Genomic DNA, 24,773 nt, shown 5'->3' with positions numbered 1-24,773 from the left:
ACTAGGGACCACAAAGTAATTTTTGTGATATGTCCCCACTTATTCCGTGAGAAAAAAAGATAAAAATAACGACGAAAAACACGATTATATAAGTAAGTAATTTAAAAATAATTTGGTCGACGAGCACTATTATTGTAAAGCTTCAATCTTCGTACGCGATTTCCCGCATAAAATCGGCATGACAGTACAGTAGACACCACAGATATTTATTTTCTGTACTGAGGTAGATAGTGGCCCCGATTCCTGCAGACACCTCTTAATTTTACTGTAAGTTATACCTGTCATTTTCTTATCCGCCGAAAAGGAAAGGGGCGGATGACTGACAGCTCTTAATTTTAGGAAGAATGAGTAAATGAATGAATAACCCGGGCGAATTAAAAAGGTATCTCGCTGGTATGCAAACCATTTGACGTGTGCTGTCAACATAATTCTGTCGGGTTATTGGCCAATGTAAAATTTTTAGACGGTTGTTTTAGATTTGTGCTTAAAATTGACGTGTGTTCCATAAATTTTATGCTTGTCGATTACCCGTCCCTTTCCTTTTCGGCGGATAAGAAAATTACAGATATAACTTAAAATAAAATTAGATGGTGTTTACAGGAATTAGTACCAATATAATTCATAACATAAGCTCACGACTATATACCAATGGTGTACTCAGAGGTACATCCATCGCAAGATGAATGAAGAACCCACACCTCACCGAGCTTTCTGTTAGACCATTCATGCACGCACACTTTAAAATTCTGTAATTGGTTCTCAAATGTGTCTACGCTACTTCCCACCGGCCGCTTGGCGTAGTTATGCTTAAAACACCACAAACTATGGCTCACCTTTTGTGCTGTCCTAAGTGCCCTAACACCTGCAATATTAAAGACCTTTACGAAGCCACTGACAATGCCGTAAGCGTGGCCAATTGACAACATTTCAAATTTTTAAGCCGTGGTTTTTTTGTGCTATTTCGAAAGTACTTGTTTAAATAGAAGACACGTATTTTTTCTTTTCAAGATTTTTCCACTAGAAGTTACAAAAAATATTTTTTGAAAATTGGATTCTGCCATTGATAGAATGAAGGCAGTATAATGTAATGTACCTTTGCATGCGTATTTAAAACAAGTCGCAAACAAAGTGTCATGTTATATATGACATTGCTTTTTGGTGGGAAACGGGAACGGGATAGTTGCTTTCTTCATTGAGTAATCTAAATAATTAATACGAAGTGGTGTTTTGTGGTTAATGATCGCATTAAGTTAGTCGGAAGACATTCGCGAGTGTTATTATATTGGAGTATTCAATAAACAAAGTGTATCTGCCTATTTTCGCTTCGTGCCAGGAAGCCGCTTCATAACTCGAAAGTTTATGCGGACTTTTGAAGTTAATTCGTTTGGGATTCGGAGTAGGAGTCTACTCCGAGGGTGGGGGCTTAGGTTTCATCATATCACCTTTCATCATTTCATCAATCATCAAGAAAAAAAATACGTAAGACATGGCTGTATGGGCATAGTTGCCTTTGCCTTACCCTTCGGGGAAAAACAAAACAAAAAAAATATATATATGACATTTACTTTTTTTATAATTTTTATGTAAAGGTCTGAACTTATTATGCTTTTCTCTTCTGACCTCGTGGATTTTTCAATATATTTCTATTATTACTGAATTAAAAAATCTGAAAAAATGTGTTTTGTGTAAATCATAGAAATATCTCGAAATGGTTTTCGATTTAAGGCACCTTAGTAAAAATGAAATGTTGTCAATTATTGGTCAGCAATAATTTTGTATCGATCGCCATCGACTCGCAAAGAAGAAAAATGCTTAAAAGCTCCAAAGAGATGAAATTACCATTGTCCGCTAAGAAGGCGTCGTTAGTGAAGGCACTCGGGGCGTCGGGCACGTAATGGCTGGCATCGAACTCACTGCCACTCACCGCCGCGCCTGGACCGTACCCTGCTTTCCTGGGAAGAAAACGATATCACTTTTAACACGTCCATTGTATGACCCACATATGACGCAATACATTTGAAACTCATACACGCATGGCCCATATGTAGGCCACTGTGTCCCATATGTGAGCCACGGTGTCCCATATGTGGGGCACTGGGGAAAATGGGCAAATTCGACGGGAGGTTTTGCAGATTGTTTTTTTATTTTCATGTACATAAAATCCAATATGTTTATCGAAAAATAACATGGCACGTAAGGGGTCGATATCTTATTTTAAGTTACACAGTGAACGTGTTAATGGACAAATCCTCTGAAAAGACAGATAATTTCGTGCTCCGTAACTCAGAGGGTAGTCAGAGGTACATCAATCGCAAGATGAACTAGGGGCAGGGCAAGTAAGTACTTACCATTCTTTTTTGACGTGACTTATTGTACATTACTTGGTCGAAATAAGTATCCACACCTCACTGAGCTTTCTGTTATACCAACGTGATAGGTGGTGAGGTGAGCCGTACCACCGTGTATTATGGTCGAGCCTATGTTAGTGAAGACTGCACTTAAGATAGATAAATGAGTCATTGGTGCAAGTCGGGTACTAGCGCCGTGTCACACCCCGCTGTGACGCTCATACGATTGAAGACTAAAGTAATACCGGGGGGGAGGTATACCTAGAGACGCTGGTAGGGAGCGGAAGAGTTGCCGTTCCATAGTCATCACCAGCCCATTAACGTCCCCACTGCTGGGGCACGGGCCTTCCCTATGGATGGATCGGGAGATCGGGCCTTAAACCATCACGCGGGCCCAGTGCGGATTGATGGTTATTAACGACTGCTAATGCAGCCGGGAACAGCCTCCGTGGTCTAGTGGTTAGAGCGTTAGGCTCACGATCTGGAGGTCCGGGTTCGATTCCCGATGGGGACATTGTCGAAATCACTTTGTGAGACTGTCCTTTGTTTGGTAAGGACTTTTCAGGCTTGAATCACCTGATTGTCCGAAAAAGTAAGATGATTCCGTGCTTCGGAGGGCACTTTAAGCCGTTGGTCCCGGCTATTAGCCGTAAAAACACCTCCACCAACCCGCAGTGGAGCAGCGTGGTGGAGTATGCTCCATACCCCCTCCGGTTGATTGAGGGGAGGCCTGTGCCCAGCAGTGGAACGTATATAGGCAGTTTATTATTTATAATGCAGCCGGGACCAACGGATTAACGGTCACCCATCCTATGACTGGCCTTGGCGAAAGTTGCTTAACTTCAACAATCGCAGACCGAGCGCGTTTACCGCTGCGCCACCGAGCTCCATAGTAGTATTGTTTATTCTATGGCCGTGTGTACCTCAGGACCACTGTGAAGGGGGTATGTATAAAAGCTACATTACCTGGCTTCCCTCAGCGCGTACGCAGACTGTACCAGCACTACTCCGATCACGATGGCGGGTAGTCGAGCCACGTAGCACGCCAGCTCCGCGCCCCCGTACACGCCTTGCAGACCCTGAATAAATAGCACATAAGCTCACAACTATATCCCAATCGGGGTAGTCAGAGGTACATCCACTGCAAGGTGAACTAAGTACCCACACTTAGACATAATACCACTATTTAATAAAAAATAGTGGTTGCCTGGAAAAAAATGCTCTAGAGCAATAAGGCCGCCCAAATTGTACTGTGTTACGTCTGGTTGTTAAACTTAAGTTTTGTGCAATAAAGTTTCCAGACACAATAGTAAAACAATGGAGTTTGGATTTTAAAAGGACTATCGGCGTTACGACTTTATATAATTAAGAAAAACATAGTCATCAGCAGCAGCCGTTTTAAACCGAAATAAATGGTTGATTTCGGTTTTAAACGGTTTTTTTTTGTTTTAAATGGATTGATTTAAATGGTTTTAAACCGGCCTTACATCTATATACATGACTAAGTAAGTATTGCAATATATGGTAATTTCTTGCGTGGAGTTTACACGAGAGTATATGCCACAGACACGACAAGGTCGATCACTTGTCGGTCGTGCGTGTGCCCTAATTTCCGATATTGTGGCAAACATTCGATTTGCCTTTTATTTAGCACTAGCAACCCGCCCCGGCTTCGTTCGGGTGCAATGCTGAGGAAAAAATGAAATTATTTACGACATCACATTAAAAACCTCAAAAATAACAGTATTTTTCCACTATTTAATGGATGTTATTATACACATGAACCTTCCTCTTGAATCACTATATCTATTAAAAAAAACCGCATCAAAATCCGTTGCCTAGTTTTAAAGATTTAAGCGTACATAGGGGCATAGGGACAGAAAAAGCGACTTTGTTTTATACTATGTAGTGATACCGAATGTATCAAGGTGTTAAACTTTATATTGGGACGAGACATAGATTAAATCTTCTGACAGACACGTCTAAGGCCTTTAGTCATTGGCCATTGATGATTGATGAAGATGATTAGGAATAGATGATCAGATTCTATGAACTGTATGGTGAGAGATGAGCAGCTCATCGCCCATATTATATCCCATCGACCTCCGATTCGTGCAGATAACGGATACAGGCTGGGCTAAAATAAATGAAAAATAACCCATTCACAATATTCTCAGATAAGAAAAAAATAATCAGTTGTATGGACCGTCTAATGCTTGTTTCCTCCAACTGTCTTCACCGCAATGAACTATCTCTTTCCCTCGAAGGGGCGGGAGGGTTGGAAAGTCCCCTAATGCGTCTTCCATCACAGAAGTAATACTGTTAAACATCACAAAAAATATTTAGTTATCAATATTATATTAAACGCCTGTACCAATTGTTTACGCAAAACATTGTAACTTGTAGTTGCTTTTAATTTATATCAGGCGTTCCTATATTTGATGCACAAACCGTGAACTATCAACATCGTTTTTCGTTTTAATCCCGATTAAGTCATGTAACTCCTATAACATAACGACTTACATACGTCCCTCTGGGCATAGGCTGGCCACGTATCAACCGGAGAGGATATGGAGTACCTATACTCCACCACGCTGCTCTCGGGTTAGTGGCAACGATAGGGTTATGAAAGTATAAGAGGCTCACCCAGTAATAGATAGACATGTAGAAGACCAGGACGCACTCCGGTATCAGCACTAGGATGACTGCTATCAGCCACGCTAGCAGGTATCTGTTGTTTTTCTGAGAAAAAAAAATGTTTAGATCAATTACATACCGATAAGAACGTCTGACTATAGCCTTGTTTCCCTCAATCAGCGCTTATCGCTATCGACACACTAGGGGACCCAATTCATTCAAATATTTTTTCCTCTCAGACGACGTCCTGAGCCGAGGTTCAAGCCCAATTGGCCTGCGGCAAATCTACAATAAGTCACGTCAAAAAAAATGAAAACCAATAATAGCCTTGTGCCAAGGATTACCTATCTTTCAGCTACTTGGACGAGAGTACAAGAAAGAAGAATTTGAAAAGGAAATCGGCCAGTTTTCTTACTATTATAAAGTTTTTGTAACGTGAACATTCTCAATTTTTGAAAATTCCCAGGAACGGCTCTTTAGTCTGACCGTTCCAAAACGTTGCCATGTCATTTACCCGACTGCTTGATGCAAAGGTGCCTTTGAAATAACAATGAAACATCGCACGTCACTTACGGAGATAAGTCCATGAACAAGAGTGACGGTAGCCGCGATGACGATGCAGTAGCATATCATCAGCAACGCCGACGGCACCGGCAGCCCGCTCTGAGCTTCCACCACCCACACTATCTCGTAGATCAGCGCTATCGCATACGCCACCTGGAAGATAACACGGCTTACATTAAAAATCTTGTACAATAGAATAAGGAATAATACTACGTAGAGAACGGCAACTCTCCGCTCCCCACTAGCGGCTGAGCTAGGTTTACCTCACCCTCTTCGGTCTTACTTTAGTCTTCAATTGTATGAGCGTAAGACGTCACACACACAGATGCGCGTGTACGATAACGTCAATGTGTAGTGTCGGTGTAAAATAACTTTCACGTAAGTAAGTTTGTGATTTTTTTTGACGTGACTTATTTTAGATTTTCCTCAGATGGCAGTAACTACTTGGCCGGACAAATGGGGAGCGCTGAAGGCACAACGTTTAAGACAACAGGCCTGAGGGTGCCCAAACCTCGGCTCAGAGCGTCGTCTGAGAGTATAGGATGAAAACTATACGGTACATAGGTAGGTTCTTCGTATCACAAAGGCTACAAGTTATCTTCGGATTACCTGCGGCTCTGCCCACTTTGAGTTTCTGTAAGTATATGTAGGGGAGGACACTTTTCGCAAATCAAAATTATATTTCAGTTTATATTGAGGAGCTCGGTGGCGCAGCGGTAAACGCGCTCGGTCTGCGATTGTTGAAGTTAAGCAACTTTCGCAAAGGCCGGTCATAGGATGGGTGACATAAAAAATAAAAGTTTTCATCTCGACCTCCTCCGTGCTTCGGAAGGCACGTTAAGCCGTTGGTCCCGGCTGCATTAGCGGTCGTTAATAACCGTCAATCCGCACTGGGCCCGCGTGATGGTTTAAGGCCCGATCTCCATCCATCCATCCATAGGGAAGGCCCGTGCCCCAGCAGTGGGGACGTTAATGGGCTGATGATGATGATGATGATGATTATGTTTAACCATAATCTATCATTAAAACAAGCAAGACCATTGGAGGAACCAAGAGAAGTGTGTCAGGATCGAAGCAAATGGAATTCTATAGACTCTGCTTACCCCGGTGGGAAATAGGCGTGAGTTTATGTATCTATATATAATCTACCCTTACTTAGGGAGGGCTATTAAATGGACAATCTTCGCGATTTTGGAAAGATTCTCTATTAAAAATAAGGACAGATGGCCCAATTATAGTTATGACTGCCTAGATAAAGCCGCGCAAGAAACTCCTCAATAAGCATCATCATGATCTCGCCTGGTAGATTTGACAGGTCCGGTTTTTAACCCGACAGCGGCGAAGCTAAAAGTAGTATAATTGGCTACTTGACAGTTGTAACAATAAAATATGAAATATGTCGGATATGGTAGTTTATCATTTAACGATAATTATCCAATAAGTAGTTCTTTTTTATTAAGATCATTTTTAAATAATTTTATTTTTAGAAAATAAGAATGCGTTTTTTATCTGTGTATTACAAGACCCGAAACACGGGTGGCCATGATTCAGCTTCATGTGACGTCACATTTCACAAAATAAAAACTATCTGTTAGGTTTCAACTTTTCAAGTGATACTGTTTGACAGTTTCTTTGTTTGTTGAACTGTGACTTGACGGCCCTGTGGTTCAGTGGTTGAGCGATATGCTCACGATCCCGGAGGTCTCGGGTTCGATTCCCGGTGGGGACAAATCACAAAAATCACTTTGTGATCGTTAAGCCGTTGGTCCCGGTTACTTCTTACTGATGTAAGTACGAAGTCGTTACATGAGTCATATCAGGGGCCTATGGCGGCTCAATAATAACCCTGACACCAGGGTTGGTGAGGTTGGTATTCCACCTCACAACCCACACGATAAAAAAAAACTGGGCAAAATGTCATGTGACCAACCGTTTTCGCGCGTGAAATAATAGGCTAGTTTGCAACTAGTAAAATCAGCTACTTTTTACTAAACCTCAAAACACGAAATTACTATGGAATTTGTATGAAATAGCACACTGTGACGTCATGGGAAAACGTGACAAAATGTCGGACTTATTATTATGTTTTTCATTATTAAAATTCATAAATAAGTTAAAGAGAAAAAGAAAATGATTTTCGTTACTTTTAGATTTATTTATTTATTTTTATTTGTACACAATGAAACAGACACAAGAAACATACAAAGAAAACAGATAGATTTGTCTTTATTTAGTAATCAGAAATTCATAATTTATCTTGAACCTAATACCTACACGACCAAACATACACCCGTAATATGTAGCTCTATACATTCATACATTGTATGATCGACAAGCATTCAACCGGTCAGTTATCCACAGTACATCTTAAGAGGCGAAGCAAAAACTAGGGTACTCAACGACGTAACTTATGGTCGGGGAACCAGTTGCTATTCACTCTCACTAACCGAGTAGGAAGGTTTCGTCATCGACAGATAACCGTGCTTGCCATATGCGGACACCCGTTTACTTAGTCCCGACATCTCATACTACCTAAACGATAGAATAAATAATAATACACATAGAATTGTAACTATCCTCCCGCAATAATTCGTTATTTCGTATTGCCGCGCCGAGCTAGATTTCAACAATAATAATGCACAAAAGAAATACATTTTGCCTGAATGACTGATTTTTTTTAACTGATGAATGCCTGAATGTTGGGGAATAACATAAAAGGGGGTATGGACCATGGGAAACCATATAATATGTTTATAACAACACAATGGCCCCGATTCCTGCAAACATCTCTTAATTTTACTTTAAGTTATACCTGTCATTTTCTTATCCGCCGAAAAGGAAAGGGACGGATGATTGACAGCTCTTAATTTTAGGAAGAATGAGTAAATAAATGAATAACCCGGGCGAATTTTTAGACGGTTGTTTTAGATTTGTGCTTAAAATTGACGTGTGTTCCATAAATTTTATGCTTGTCGATTACCCGTCCCTTTCCTTTTCGGCGGATAAGAAAATGACAGATATAACCTAAAATAAAATTAGATGGTATTTACAGGAATTAGCACCAATATGACACACACCATATAATATGTTTTGTTTGTTTTTTGTTGTTATGTTTGTTGGTAACATGTTTATAATGGTAAAGGGCACAGGCCTCCATTGCGGGAGGGGATATGGAACAAACTCCAGCGGGTCGGTGCAGGTGGTTTACGGCTAATAGCCGGGACCAACGTCTTAACGTGCCCTCCGAAGCTTCCACACAAAGGAAGTGATTTGGACAATGTCCTCATAGGGAATCGAACCCGGACCTCCAGATCGTGAGCCCAACGCTCTATCCACTAGGCCACGGCGACTGCTGAACCATATAATATAAAAGTCTTATTAATTGGTGTAGAAAATAAAGATTGAGAGAAATAAAGGAAGTAACATAGCTGCTACGTATGCATTGCAAAACAAACGGTAGTGCGTATACGAGGTATAAATTACGGAGAATATAATTAAATAATAGGCTACTTTCTTACTTAGTTTAAATTTATTTTCAATCATTTGTGGCAGCTTGTAATTGGCCTATAGTTATTATTAAGTCGCTTGTATTGTAAATATAAGCTTCCCTAAGACAATAAAATAAAATAAAATAAAATATTGAACCTAGTACACGACCCAATAAGAGGAAGTAAAGTTTCTCAAACAAAGAACTTACCAAAGCATAAGCAGCAATAAATCCAGAGGCGGCGGTGACGCTACAGCAAAATATCCTGCTGACTGCAGGCTTCATCCTCAGCTTACTAGGGGTCTCCGTATCACTAATCTCATTACTCGACGACATCTTTACTATTCTACCTATTTCCCTGTCTGTTTATAATCTCATCCCTGGATACTCTATCAAATTGACGTCTGTTCTTTATATCCTATATGTTGAACAAGGACAGAAATACTTTACCATGACTTTATGTCACAGTCATAAATTCACAGAGTTCGTAACTTTGAATTCGTGTCTTTCATTATATTTGTGTTATGTAGGTACAATAGGTAGGATATCATTGTTATGTCATGTCTGTTAATTAACTTTGAGATTTGTTTAATTATATTTTGTTTTTGAATACATTATCTACTTGTGGGATTGTCAATTCGGGTGAAGTCTTGAAAACGCTACATCATCTCAAGTCATTGAGACGGTAGCTTTCTTCGATGAACCTGTAACAAACAGAACGATGTATGAGTAACATTGTGAGTAGGGACTTTCCAGTCTACGTTCACCATTAAAAAAAACACTAAAAAAATAAAATGTGTAAAATGTTTAAATATATGTGATGTGGTTGTACTTTATAAATAAATAAATAAAAAAAAATCACAATATAGATGGCGTTGTTCAGTTTAAACGTGATAATTACCTATATTCTAATTTTCTTTCCGCTGAAATAGAAAGGGACGGGTAAGAGTAGCACAGGTTGTACGGTCACGAGCATTAATATGTATTGTATACACTTTGGTACCATGTCACATTAACTTTTTTGACAAATTGAACTGTAAGTCTCATTAAATGTCAAATATGTTAGTGCGACAGAGTCCTAAAGTGGGTACATTATATTGCTCATGACTGTACCTGTTTATTGTAAGTGCCAGCAGTGCTTTAAAATTGTTAATCTTCTAGCATTATCATATAATTGTACCCATTAGTTTTTAAGTTGTTTGGAACAATAAATACATTTTATTATTATTATTACATATAATCGACAGGCAACAAAAAAAATTTAAGGAACACATGTCAATTTTAAGCAGAAATCGAAAGCAACCGTCTAAAAATATTACATCGGCCAAAAACCCGACAGATTTAAGTAGACAGCACGTCAAACAGATTGCATACCAGCGAGATGCCTATTTTATTCGGCCGGGTTATTCATTCGTTTTAAAATTAACTTGTTGACAATCATCCGTCCCTTTCTTTTTTGACGGATAAGAAAATGATGGGTATAACTTAAAATTAAATTAGGAGGTGTCTGCAGGAATCGGGGCCACTATTTAGATAATGACGCAATTATTGTTAAGTACTATTATTTAACAGTCTCTACAACCAATCCAACTACAGACGTACAAAGAGTAAAATATACTCAATAGAAAAGCCGAGTAAACCTGGGAAAGCGCAAGTTACTTCAACTTCCTTATTGCTACTGAACGCCACAACGCTTGAGTTATATGACGTTTGATTGAAGATAATAATAACCTTACGATGTGGTTAGAATTATTTTATACATACATTTACATAAACAGCCTGGATATATCTCCCAATAGCCAATGTCAAATTATGAGAGGGTTGTATAAGATATATGGCTAATGAATGACAAGAATCAGCACCATGGCTTTGTGTTATACGTTCGCACGAACCTTTTCAGGAAATCACAATAAATCTTAAGAGTTACATTTTTAAGAGCAAATTGCCTTTTGATCTGTAGAAAAAAAAACTCTGTGGTACAACCGCGGAATAGAAGAAAGAGGTTGGAAGGGCCAAGTGAGCACGAAACGCGCGCTATACAAGTATGAGCACATAGTTCACACTTCAACTTTGCACTCCACTCGTGCGCAAACTTTACGACACACAGAGTTCCGCGCAGGTCGTCTCGTGCATTATAACCTGCAGACCAAAAAATGAAATATCGACTATCATGCAAGGAGATCCCTCCTCCTCCTCCAGAAAAGCTGAAAACCTTAGTATGATCAGCTATTTATCAAAAAATATTTTTGTATGCAGTATATTACTTTATTAATTAATTTATTAATAGTAATGATATAATTGCAGCCTATCACATAAAATATATATTTCCAGTAAAGTGGCTATGGAATTCGAGAAGCAGTAGAGCTATCGTAGTTTTATATCTGTTTGCAGCAGCAGGGTTGAACACTAAATGCGCGTTAGGGCACAGTTTTTTTTTCTCCCGGTTAAAAGGCAATGGTGCTGATTCCTGTAAACACCATCTAATTTTATTTTAAGTTATACCTGTTATTTTCTTATCCGCCGAAAAGGAAAGCGACGGGTAATCGACAAGCATAAAATTTATGGAACACACAATCACGTCAATTTTAAGCAGAAATCTAAAAGAACCCTGATAAAAATATGAATTGGCTAATAACCCGACAGAATTAAGTTGACAGCACATATAATTATAATAATAAAGTTTACATATCAAACGGTTTGCATACCAGCGAGCTACCTTTTTGATTCGCCTGGGTTATTCTTTTATTTACTCATTGTTCCTAAAATTGAGAGCTGTCAATCATCCGTCCCTTTCCTTTTCGGCGGATAAGAAAATGACAGGTATAACTTAAAGTAAAATTAGGAGCTGTCCGCAGAAATCGGGGCCACTGTGTTCTTAAAAATCGAAATCTGAAGATTTTCATTTCTTGAAAAGGTACGTGCAAACGTTGTTGCACGAGTCACATTGGCTTCACACTTCCTGCCATGCATTGCTCCGTGAACCTCATTAAGGATCATAAACAAAAGTTTATGTGTGCTTCCATGGTGGTATTACTTAAGTAGGTACCTACATGCAGTTAACATGTTCTTAAGTATCCATTTAAAAAGGAAAATATGCAATATACCTATCTAGTTTGACCTTGTTAAGTGTAAGTGTTATGGCATTGGCCCAGTTGAGCCGTCAGTTCGGTGAACTGAGAAGTTTCTAACATTTATACCAGCTGTGGTTAGCTGAACCGAGGTCGTTAGTTACTTATCAGATCTTCTTCTGTGGACTTGGTGTAGTATAGTAGATGGTCAGAGGTCGAGAGTTCTTACTTCAAGTGTAAACACCACTTTGTTCCTTATCACTATTTATTTAAATTATCTCCTTCTTCTTGTCGTGCGGGTTATGAAGTGGATTACCAGCCTCATCAACACTGGTGTCAAGGTTATTATTAAGCTTAGTTATTATAAACACATTATTACAGTTTCGCGGGATGCGTCCACCATTCAAGTCGGTATAATATTGCTACATAAAAATATTCTATATTTTTTTTACTGGTGTTGCCAGCGACAGTTACAAGTGCAGGGAAAGTGTACAGGGGATCTAAAAGGCCGCATCAATATAACAATTTTACATTTGCATAATTATTATAAAAGTAAGTGCGCAATGTCATCAAATATCATACATTACATTTTAAATTTTTTATTTATTTATTTTCTTATAAAAACAATGTTACAAACATTGGAATACAGACATCGGTAAACCTGCAAAAGTTTGTCTCGATGCATACATTAAAGCAACATTGCTTTTTAGATAAATTGCTTCAACGTAGGTTTTTCCCCTCAGAGTTCACGCCCGTAACCCTAGTCGGGGTGAGCAGAGCCACACGTCATGTAAAACAGTAGCCACTTTTACCAAGAGTCAATAAAAAGAAAACTTGGTGAAATCCTAAAATGTATAGGTCTTCTACCCATCCGAAGATCACCAAAACGGTCTCCACTGGCCAGGGCCCTGAATATAACGTAGGGCTGTACAATACTCACTTCACCGCGTGAATAGGTACGCAATGCCTGTAATATAAACAATCTTCAAGGGTCTGTTACTTAGGTAATAAAAACATTATTTATACTCTGTTATCGACAGAACCCTGCAATTTCTATTCTATCAGGAATCTTTAAAAAACAATAACATGATAAACTGTACACAACACGTTTATAGCAGAACAATAGTAGGTTCCCACTATTGAACACCATTTACTGTTTCCCAGGGTCCAATGTTACTATACAAACCTATGAATCTTTGATGATGTATAGAAAACCGGAAGGTTACTAGTTACTATCAACTACTAAGATACCTACACCTGTCTTTGTCGTGTCCTCCGAAAAGGAAAGGAACGGGTATAAAAAGGATAAATGGTTTTTATTTTATGTGACTTATTGCAGATTTGCCACAGATAGCACTAACTACCTATCACCCGGTACAACGTTTAAGACAACAGGCCTGAGGGTGCCCAGTTGGGCGCGAACCTCGGCTCAGGGCGTCGTTTGCCACGTTAAATCTCAACAGCGCCATCTATATTATTATTATTATATATAGCTTTATATATATATATTTAGTTATATATATATAAATATATATATTTTGGGGAACGTAACCTGAACAGTTCTTCATTCATGTTTGGATCATAGACAATAGCTGTGGATAATAGCACGTGATATCCAGGATTCGTGCCCGATTAATGGCAATAACGACCTCCGTGGTCCAGTGGTTGAGCATTGGGTTCACGATCTGGAGGTCCCGGGTTCGATTCCCGGTGGGGACATATCACAAAAATTACTTTGTGGTCCCTAGTTTGGTTAGGACATTACTGGCTGATCACCAGATTGCCCAAAAGTAAGATGGTCCGTGCTTCGGAAGGCACGTTAAGCCGTTGGTCCCGGTTACTACTTACTGATGTAAGTAAGTAGTCGTTACATGAGCCATGTCAGGGGCCTTTGGCGGCTCAATAGTAACCCTGACACCAGGGTTTGTGAGCTTGGTACTCCAACCTCACAACCCACACGATAGAAGAAGAAGAATGGCAATAGCCCCCCCCCCCCCCCTTTACGTGGAATTTAAGCATAGCTGGTGACGGGCGGGTATATATATGTCGCAGGGTTATGATAAGAACGGGGATTTGATCAATTCCCTAAGGGATTTGATCAAATCACGGAGGATGTTAAAATAACAACACGATTTTATCTTTTCCCTAAACAAATCTAGTGAATTGAACAAATCCCTAAATTGGTTCAGTGAAATGACAAAAATAATTTTGCTTTGGTATATTAAAGGTTTATTTGGTAAGATTTACCTACATAATTATGATAATCAGGTGAAATCCCTTAGGGAATTAATCAAATCCCCGTTTTTATCATATCCCTGCGACATATATACAGCTCTGCCTACCCCTTCGGGGATACAGATGTTTAACGAAGGAAAATCTGTACAGCGCCATCTTTATTTTTTTTGGGGAACGTAACCTGGAAAGTCGCTCATTGTATTAATCAAAAAAGTTAATATCCCTTAGGCCAAAACCTGAGTGTGTTCATGTGAGCATGAAGTTTCCACACATTTATTATATTTTTAGTTCATTATATCTGTTATTCAGTTCCTAGGACAATGAATAGCAAAGAATGCAATTAATGAGCTTTATAAAGACCAGTTTGACGATTCTCACGGGGTCGCGTAGGTCTCATGGCTTCCTGAGAGACTAAGTCTAGTGTAGACAGAGGCGCGTGAGCGTTGCGGGCCCGGAATGGAAATTTGTATGAAACTGCACTAAGTTGCGGGTTTGATCACCGCTCGGGCTTTCGGACTCAAAAATAAATTCATTATATAATATATTCATATCCCGGGGACATATCACGAAAAAATCCAGTGAAATAAGCGAAGGTGTTGTGTCAAGATTGTAGTGAAATTCCGTGGTCTCTGCTAACCCTAATAGGAAATAAGGCGTGGTTATAACTTCCCGGAACCTTCGGGTCCCGCGTCTATGTGCCTTGAGCTTTATGCTTGAGTGCCCTTTGCCTAAGAACACGTCTGTTAAAGAACTATTCTCATAAGCCTTTGTATTTAAAACCTTTGGAATGTAAATTACTGAGAAATTTCAGAAGAAATATTGTGCGAAAGTGAACGAAGCAGTAGGGGACCATAACTTCTTTACGTTGACCATGTGGGATAAATCGTTAACCGCTATTCTATTCTTTTAACTTAGGTACAATGTCCCAAGCTTGGCTCCAAATTACTGGGAATATACGTATGTCTAAAGCTGTGTGTTGTTTTGCTCGCGATATAAAGATTTTAGCTTCCGTTAAAATTTCACCCCCTTTGAAGAAGTTGGAGGCAATGTAAAAAAAATATTATGCACCATTTTTTGTTCGTCACTCCATACAAATTTCCACCCCCCATTTTAAGGAAGCGAGGGGTTAAAGAGACAAAAGGCAGCCTCCATCCCTTCAACTATCTCGACAATTCGTCGCTTTGTTTTGCGTCAAAGATGGACCAACGGACAGACAGACACACACACTTTCGCATTAACAAAATTACTATGGATTGGACATTCTATTATTTTATTTTTTTAAATTATTTATTACTCAAACAAGGTACAATTTAAACAGTTAACAGCGAGGCTTGCACTAGGATCACCCTGTATCGCAGTGGCTCAGTGAGATATAATTTTCGCTTAATATTAATAAAATTATACATTAAGTCCGGTGGAAACTTAACTTACTAGTAGAATAATACAGTTAAAAATAATATTAAGAAAGATATGACATAACAAATCTTAGAATCTAAAACATTTAGAACAATCTTAAAAGATATTGAGATCAAGATGAAAATACAACAAAATTTTAAGTTATAAAAGAGACATGTAACAATAGAAGTATTAGGTATGTAGTAAGTAATATGTGTAGTGTATTAAGTGATATTGTGTGTGTGTGTGTGTGTGTGTGTATGTGTGGGTGCGTGTGTGGGTGCGTGTGTGTGTGTGTGTGTGTATGTGTGGGTGCGTGTGCGTGTGCTTAATTTAAAGTGCTTAATTTAATTTTAGTTTTATAACTCTAAAATAGAGCCGTATTTCTCTCATAATGAATCCAACATTGAGGATAAGTTTTAGAACTGTGGGGGTTAAAAAGGCCATATCGAAGTAATTCATCTGAAAAAGCAATTTGACATTTGCGCATATAAAAGTAAGTGCGCAATGCAAACAAATGTCAAATAGCAATATTGCTATTTTAGATGAATTGCTTCCATGTGGGTTTTTTAACCCCCTTGTATAAGTACTTACCTAAAATAAAATAAAGCTTATGTATGTATTGGCGTAGAATAAGGAATAATATAAAACATTCATCATCATTCATTCATTCATTCATTTTTTGCATACGTCTGTAACTCCATGGAATTAGAAAGTTAAAAGAAGGAAAATCTTTGCAGCGCCACGTATATTGTTTTTGACGAACGTAGCTTGGAAAATGCCTCATTGAAACTCATAAAGTCGAATTCAGTTGTTTAGACTCCGAGTGGTCTAAATATCAAACCTTTCAAATTGCCAGCGACTGCAATTCTCATTGGTTTTATAGCAACCTCAATGTATTACTATGTAGTGGTCTTATTTATCGCACGCACGTAAAAAATATATTTAAATCGCGTAGTTAAAACACGTAATTGCTACTCGCGATTGCTTCACGAGGTTCGAGTGTTCGTTGATGTCTTTTATATGGAGCTCAAATCAAATCGAATATATTTTATTGCACAGGTTAATTGAAACATAAAGACAACGCATGTATTACAGTGCCAGTAGTCAGGCGTATTGCTACAAAGCAATTTTAACTAGGCAACTCAACTGCAGCCAGTTAACATCGGGATGGTGCAACAAAAATAAAACTAAACTTAATATAGAAGATACGCTTTATACTTATATATTTTTTAAGGTGTATTCTACCATTGATTGATATTAATTAATGTCTCGACTTCAACACATTGAATGTCATTGTCAAAGACAACCTGTGACAAATTGAGGCAGCATTGCCCTTGCATTGTCTATTCAGCGTGGCGGTTCCTACATCGGTACACCTTTAAGGCCAAAGGTTCTATACTTAATAGAATTCAAATCAAATATACTTTATTGCACACAAACATTTAAAAAACATTTAGCGACAGAATAAAATTAAAAAAACAAAAATGTTGAATTTAGAATTCGGTTTTATGAGTCTGAATCATGTTTGGATCTTAGATAATTGATATCACGTGGTTTACAGAATTCGTACCCGCTTAATGACAATAGGTTCGCCCTCTTTTACTTACATGGAACTTAAACATAGCTGGCGAGAAGTGGATGTACTTTTTTTTTACGTGACTTATTGTAGATTTGCCACAGATGGCATTAATTACTTGGCCGGAAAGTGGGTGTACTATACAATACACCTCGGGGATATAGGCATAATGATAAAAGTGTCGCTACGTTGTGTCCTCATGCAATATCTTTACAATAATTACGGCATTATTGTGTAAAATGTTGAATGTTAAATCTCGAGTCAAATTGGCAAGACTTTGCTATCAGTTGCAAAAACAAACTCATTTTAAACTCACAATTTTTTGAGTATGTTGCATGTCACTTTAAGGAACTTTGTAAAAGTATTTGTGGTTTAATTAAACTTCTTTTTATTTTATTTATTTATTAAAAAAAGAATCCTATAAATGTCTATGCTCGTAGTGTATATACTTACCGTAGACAAAACTCTTACGGTAAGAAAAGTTAATGCGTGTTATAGGCTCATGAACGACGGAGAAAACACAATTTTCTCTCTGGATTGCTTAGGATTTAATAAAAAATCTCGCGTCGGTAATCGGTACTCTACATTGGCTAATTTTCTTTCACTTTCACCTTGTAACATTAACTTTCTTATACCATTTCCTAGACGACAGATTGACTGAGATAGTAAGTAATGTAGCTGCTGTCATTGAATAAAGAATACTTACGTCATAGAATAATACATATGTACATGTATTGAGGAGCTCGGTGGCGCAGCGGTAAACGCGCTCGGTCTGCGATTGTTGAAGTTAAGCAACTTTCGCAAAGGCCGGTCATAGGATGGGTGACCACAAAAACAAAATCATCTCGAGCTCCTCCGTGCTTCGGAAGGCACGTTAAGCCGTTGGTCCCAGCTGCATTAGCAGTCGTTAATAACTACCAATCCGCACTGGGCCCGCGTGGTGGTTTAAGGCCCGATCTCCCTATCCATCCATAGGGAAGGCCCGTGCCCCAGCAGTGGGGACGTTAATGGGCTGGTGATGATGATGATGATATGTACACCTACGCATCGCAAGATGAACTAAGCACCTACCACGTCACCGAGCTTTCTGTTAGACCAACGTGATAGGTGGTGAGCCGTATCACCATAGCGTATATCAGCAGCAAAAGTTTATGTATGTATGTTATACTTAAGTACATACAATACAATACAAAAACTCTTTATTACACTTAAAACAAACATACATTTCTTGCCTGACTTTACTTTGTAATATAACACAAAGCACGCACCTGGTATATCTAGATATACCTACAAACCTACCTACTTAAGATACGTTATCGACACAGCTTTTTTAAACGAAAGTCCTTATCTTAGCGTGGTGCGTGCGATGAACTCGATCTGAATAAGATATTGTGTTATCTAATGTGATTACTTAACAAGCCCGCATGATAAGCAGCGTGGTGCGTTGTGAGCTGTGATGTGCAGTTCCTGCAAATATTCCCAGTAAAAAACGCGCAAAACTAGAAGCAGCAAACGCAGATAAGACTAGAGTACAAGAAAGAGCAATTTGAAAAAGAAAAGAAACATCCGTCTTGCTTTTTTCGTAATTGTTTAGTGGGAATTTGTTTTTTTTTTTTGTGTGTGGCGCCCTTTTATAATAAACTATTTCTATTCTATTTTACTATTAATATAGTAAAGATTTTTTATAACGGGAACATTCCTGGCAGTAAAAGGGCGTAAAACTAGGAGCAGTAAACGGCAGATTAGACTAAGAGTACAAGAAAGAGCAATTTGAAAAAGAAAAGCTGCCAGTACTACTATTAACCTAGTAAAGAGTTTTTACAACGGGCCTCCCGCCTGGAAGTAATCTAGCGTGGCCCACATGGAAATCTTTAAATTATAAAAATTAAAGGATAATCTCTGCAGGTGGGGATACCTAGCTGATGGTTGCGATGATTGCGAATGTGGAGTATCACCACAAACTATGGCTCATCTGATGGTTGCGATGATTGCGAATGTGGAGTATCACCACAAACTATGGCTCATCTTTTGTGCTGTCCTAAGTGCTCTAACACCTGCACTATTAAAGACCTTTACGAAGCCACTAACAATGCCGTAAGCGTGGCCAATTATTGGTCAGCAAAAATTTAGTTTCGATCGCCATCGACTCGCAAAGAAGAAGAACGGGAATATTCCCATTTTGGGAAAATTCCCGGGAAAGGCACATCACTATTGTGAGTTTTATTAGGTACTAGCGACCCGCCCCGGCATCGCTCAGGTGCAATGCTGAGGAAAAAATGAAATTATTTACGACATCACATTAAAAACCTCAAAATTAACAGTATTTCTCCACTATTTAATGAATGTTATTATACATATTTGGGCGGGACACATTGCTCGAATGAGCAAGGAAAGATGGACCCGGAGATTGTTAGAGTGGCGCCCACGAGCATTCACAAGACCGAGAGGAAGACCACCAATGAGATGGAAGGACGACATTGTGCGGCACGCAGGATATGGCTGGATGTCGATAGCCCAGGATCGTCGGAAATGGAAAAACATGGAAGAGGCCTACGTCCAAAATTGGATATAAATTTAGGCTGATATAGATAGATAGATTATACATATAAACCTTCCTCTTGAATCACTCTATCTATTACAAAAACCGCATCAAAACCCGTTGCGTAGTTTTAAAGATTTGAGCGTACATAGGGATATAGGGACAGAAAAAGCGACTTTGTTTTATACTATGTAGTGACTATAGTAAAATATTAAAATACATCTCTGGTTATATAGTATATGTCAACGTAAAAAGATTCATCATTACACCACCGGGTCCTCTTCCTGTCCATGCGATCTATACCGTTGATATCGATAAATTTTCGATCTATATTATCGTCTTCTACCCCGTTAGGAACTACGTTCGTGACTTTATGTACGATCATTAGTATTACCTCATCAACAGTAGCACGTTCATTACAAATATTCTACATTTCAATCGTAATATAAAGTTCCGAACATATATTTTCAGATTACGTCGGACACGGAAGGCATAGCGGTAACGGTTAAATAACTCTATTCTGCGTAACGCTATTAATAACTTGTTATGAACAATGAGAACGCACTTGCCCGCTTTTGTTTTTAATTTTTATGGCGGAAAAAAAGTTTAGGAAACATAATTACTTATAGTGGCCAGTAGCCATAACATGGAGCACGCATATCGCTGGCGTCGCGATATGTGAACAAACGCTTTTGGCTGTACGACAAAAGTGATATATAATTCTATTGACTGAATTCAAATATCGAATTCGCATCGCTGGCGTAATTCATACACTCAAAGTAGAATTTACGATAAAAAAAATTATAATAAAATCCTAGTTAAGTACTTTAAAAATAAAATCTAATAGGTAAGTCGTCCTGAATCTCGTAAAGTAAGTTTATAAGTATGTAGGAAAAAAAGAAAGAAAGAAAAAATAATTATTCTTCTTCTTTGCGAGTCGATGGCGATCGATCTAAATTTTTGCTGACCAATAATTGGCCACGCTTCCGGCATTCTCAGTGGCTTCGTAAAGGTCTTTAATAGTGCAGGTGTTAGGGCACTGCGAATTCGATATTTGAATTCAGTCAATATAATTATTAATTAATAATTATTATACTTATTGTCGAAACAAAATCAGCAAAACAGAAATATCCTGAGTGGATCATATATCTAGCTTAAGCCCCCTCAACCAAGTCCCTGCTGCATCCGTCACACGATGCAGCTCGGCTATGCCACCTGGGAACCGGTGTAGAGGGCACTCGTTAACTATGTGAGTTAGTGTTTGACCTACTTAAGTTTGTTGTAAGTACTTAGATATATTTCTTGTCTGACTTTACTTTGCAATATAACACAAAGCAAGCATCATAAAAGTTAACATAAAGTAGTCTTTTACGTTCTACTACTGCTGGGCAGTAGCTGATGTTATCATTCATATGGTCTAAATAATAAACAAGTGTAAGATTAGGTGGGGGTACAGGCTCGGTGAGGCGTAGGTACTCAGTTCATCTTGCGATAGATATACCTCTGACTACCCCAGTTAGGTTAAAAAAAATATATTTATTACTCTCACCACAAAAATGTACAACTTCGTGCTGTCTTGGCTTAGAACATAAAATTTTTGTGGGAGCTGGTTCTTGTTAAAGGCTTTACGCCTGTGCTACAAGTAACCAGGCCCCGTGCCTTGGATATAAATGATGACTCTAAGGTTACAAAAAGAAACATATACTATGGTGAAAATTGAGAAAAAATAAAAAAAGAAAATATGTGAAAATAAAGTAAAAACGGTATAACGGTAACGGTAGGATATAGTCATATTATGTAGCTTATATTATGAGTAGGATTAAAGTTCATCAAACCCATCGTAAAGATCTCCTTGTGGCCAACCAGACCAAATTAGATGAGATAAAAATGAACAAAGTAGATATACATATTTAATCATTATTGCATTCCTGATGTTTTTACACAGGTCTTAAAAATAGAGGTAAGTACAAACAGGAACCCTGTAAGGACGCTACAACAACTTAAAATTCATCAATCACAAATTCATTCATTTTTTTTATATAGATAAGCATTTTTGTAATATTTTTCAGTACTTTATGTAAGTAGTTATTATTGTATTTCACAACATGATTAAAAAATGTGCTGAGCGCTATAAGCTTTACTTCCATCGATATACTTATCACATTTATGACAATAAATTTTCATTTCATTTCATTATTAGTACTTTGTGCCTATCATAGCCATCCTTCAAAACCATTTCACCCACCAAATATATCGTTATCATAACCCCAAAAATTCAGACACGAGCCTAGCCATCGCTAACCCGTTAACCTGGATAATCAACCCAATTTCTAGATCCAAAAGGCTGACTTCCCCTCGCAGTACTGTTAGTTTTCCATCATTATGGATTGAGACGTGACATGACTCACATGAGTATGACAGAGCCGAATGAGTCCTAAGGTTCATTGGACGAACGTGGATGGAATATTATATACTGCCTATTGTCTTAATATGCTGTATGGACTCAAACGAGCTTGACTCACGAGTTTATAGATATACAGAAGATAGAAAGAAAGAAAAAAAGATAAAAGAGAAAGATAAAGATTCTATCTATCTGCAAAATTCATGTCTTTTTAAAATTATTTTCAATTCTATACTTTTGCGACGGAAAATTCCACTTGATATCAACTCAGAATCATAGCCTGAATCAGCCTAACTCTATATACAGGGTGGCCCAGAAGTTTAGGATCAAAATGAAAAATTAGATAGAGGGGCTCATTAGCTACCAGAAATACCCCCATGTATGTTCAGCAATTATTTACGGTTTAGGAGATATGCCCCATTTTGTACCTTTTTCTAGATTTTCTACCTTACTTCAGAAATAATCATTTTGTCGCTATCCCTTTCATAATAATTATTTTATTTTACTTCACAACTATGCCCAAGGCTGTGTACCGCTCAATCAAAGATAAATCAAAGTCAAATCAAGTATAAAAAAAAAGTTATCGGAAGTCAAAGTGAGAATTTGACCAAAATTGTTACAGTTGTTAATACTTCGCCGAAGAATAATAAACACATTGAGATTGTCATGGACCATGAAAGTATTTCTAAAAACTGCTCCATTTAATAGGCTTTTAGAAACATCCAAAAAAAGTACCCTTAATAAGGGCATAAAACTAAGTAATTAGCCCTCAAAGATTGCAAGACAGACAGATTTGAAGGAAAATTTGACATTCTCATACAATGTAGCTGCTTCTTTCTAACGTTGTTAAAGGTGCTCAAAGACACATTTTCAATTAAAAGTAAATAAAAATCACGCTTATAATCGCTAACAGGGTAGACATAGCAAAAATCCGAAGACAAAACTTGCAGTCACTTTTGGTATTCGTATTTTAATGAAGGTACATAGATTTCAAGGAAAAAGTTATCCCCAAACACTGTTGGTGATTCATACTATTAGATACTAAAATAAAATGTGTCTTTGAGCACCTTTAACAACGTTAGAAAGTAGCAGCTACATTGTATGAGAATGTCAAATTTTCCTTCAAATCTGTCTGTCTTGCAACCTTTGAGGGCTAATTACTTAGTTTTTTGCCCGTATTAAGGGTACTTTTTTTGGATGTTTCTAAAAGCCTATTAAATGGAGCAGTTTTTAGAAGTACTTTTAGGGTCCATGACAATCTCATGTGTTTATTATTCTTCGGCGAAGTATTAACAACTGTAACAATTTTGGTCGAATTCTCACTTTGACTTCCGATAACTTTTTTTTTATACTTAATTTGACTTTGATTTATCTTTGATTGAGCGGTACATAGCCTTAGGCATAGTTGTGAAGTAAAATAAAATAATTATTAAGAAAGGGATAGCGACAAAATGATTATTTCTGAAGTAAGGTAGAAGATCTAGAAAAAGGTACAAAATGGGTCATATCTCCTAAACCGTAAATAATTGCTGAACATACATGGGGGTGTTTCTGGTAGCTAATGAGCCCCTCTATCTAATTTTTCATTTTGATCCTGAACTTCTGGGCCACCCTGTATAATAGGTAAGTAACTAACTCGCGACTTCGATCGAGTGAAATGCCTACTATTATAACTGCCTGTAGAAGTTTCATAAAACACTCCCTTAGGGGGTAACCCCTTAGGGGATTAATATCGTAAAATTACCGTCTTAGTAGTCCTGATTACGTGTCGTTTCTGTAATAGACCAAAAACATAAATTTTATAATTATGACAACTAATGGTTTATAATATCACCACTGTTTACAAATAATTCGCTGGGCTCAGTGACTGCACTTTTGCACTTTGATTGTACATTTATATTTTGTGTTTTTTTATTTCATTCTTAGGTTAAGTAATCAATGTCGTTAACTTGAAAAGTACCTAAATGTATGTCTGTCTTGTGGTTTGTTCGAATTAAACGTTTTTGTTATTGATTAAATCTTTCTTAAACAGTAAGAGCGCTATATTTGTGGCAATAATCGACGTTTTTACTTTTAAAAAAGAAAGCAAAGGTATTTAGGTAAACTGCCAAATGAATACCGTTTTAAAACGCGTGTGTCATAAACAAACTATGCGGGTTATGTTCTAAACATACGTATATTTCGCATTCTGGTTCACTTTTGTCATATTATCTTATCATACTTACTACTAGATAAACGGCATCGTGGTCGGGTGGTTGAGCGTTGCGCTAACGATCCGGAAGTCCCGGATTCGCATCCCGGTAGACATCACAAAAAATACTATGCAATCCCTGGTTTGATTAGGGCATTGCTGATTGTGCACAGGCTGATCTTCTTCTTCTTGTCGTTTCGATGGCATTAGATTTCTTCAGCCCAGTATTCCGCCATTCGAACAGCATCCTCGGTGGCACTCATCAGCCCCTCTCGCGTGCAGGTATCAGGGCACGCGGGGCAAGTTATCAGATGAGCCATAGTCTGTGG

General features: G+C 38.1%; 1 protein-coding gene across 1 annotated transcript in view; it reads right to left on the bottom strand.

The window, feature by feature from the left end:
* LOC126377574 (uncharacterized) overlaps nt 1–24,773 on the bottom strand; it is a 35,860-nt gene that overhangs the window by 2,289 nt on the left and 8,798 nt on the right. The window contains exons 2-6 of the mRNA XM_050025378.1: nt 9,247–9,740; nt 5,559–5,702; nt 4,995–5,090; nt 3,315–3,427; nt 1,840–1,952 (exon numbers count right to left, since the gene is read on the bottom strand). Of these exons, the coding sequence (XP_049881335.1) occupies nt 1,840–1,952; nt 3,315–3,427; nt 4,995–5,090; nt 5,559–5,702; nt 9,247–9,372 (592 nt within the window). The 5' untranslated portion in view covers nt 9,373–9,740. The remainder of the gene's footprint in view (nt 1–1,839; nt 1,953–3,314; nt 3,428–4,994; nt 5,091–5,558; nt 5,703–9,246; nt 9,741–24,773) is intronic.

The sequence above is a fragment of the Pectinophora gossypiella genome, chromosome 23 (assembly GCF_024362695.1).
Source record: "Pectinophora gossypiella chromosome 23, ilPecGoss1.1, whole genome shotgun sequence".
Taxonomy (NCBI): Eukaryota; Metazoa; Arthropoda; class Insecta; order Lepidoptera; family Gelechiidae; genus Pectinophora; species Pectinophora gossypiella.
The sequence above is the reverse complement of the archived record's forward strand: the minus strand, read 5'-3'. Positions and strand labels throughout refer to the sequence as shown.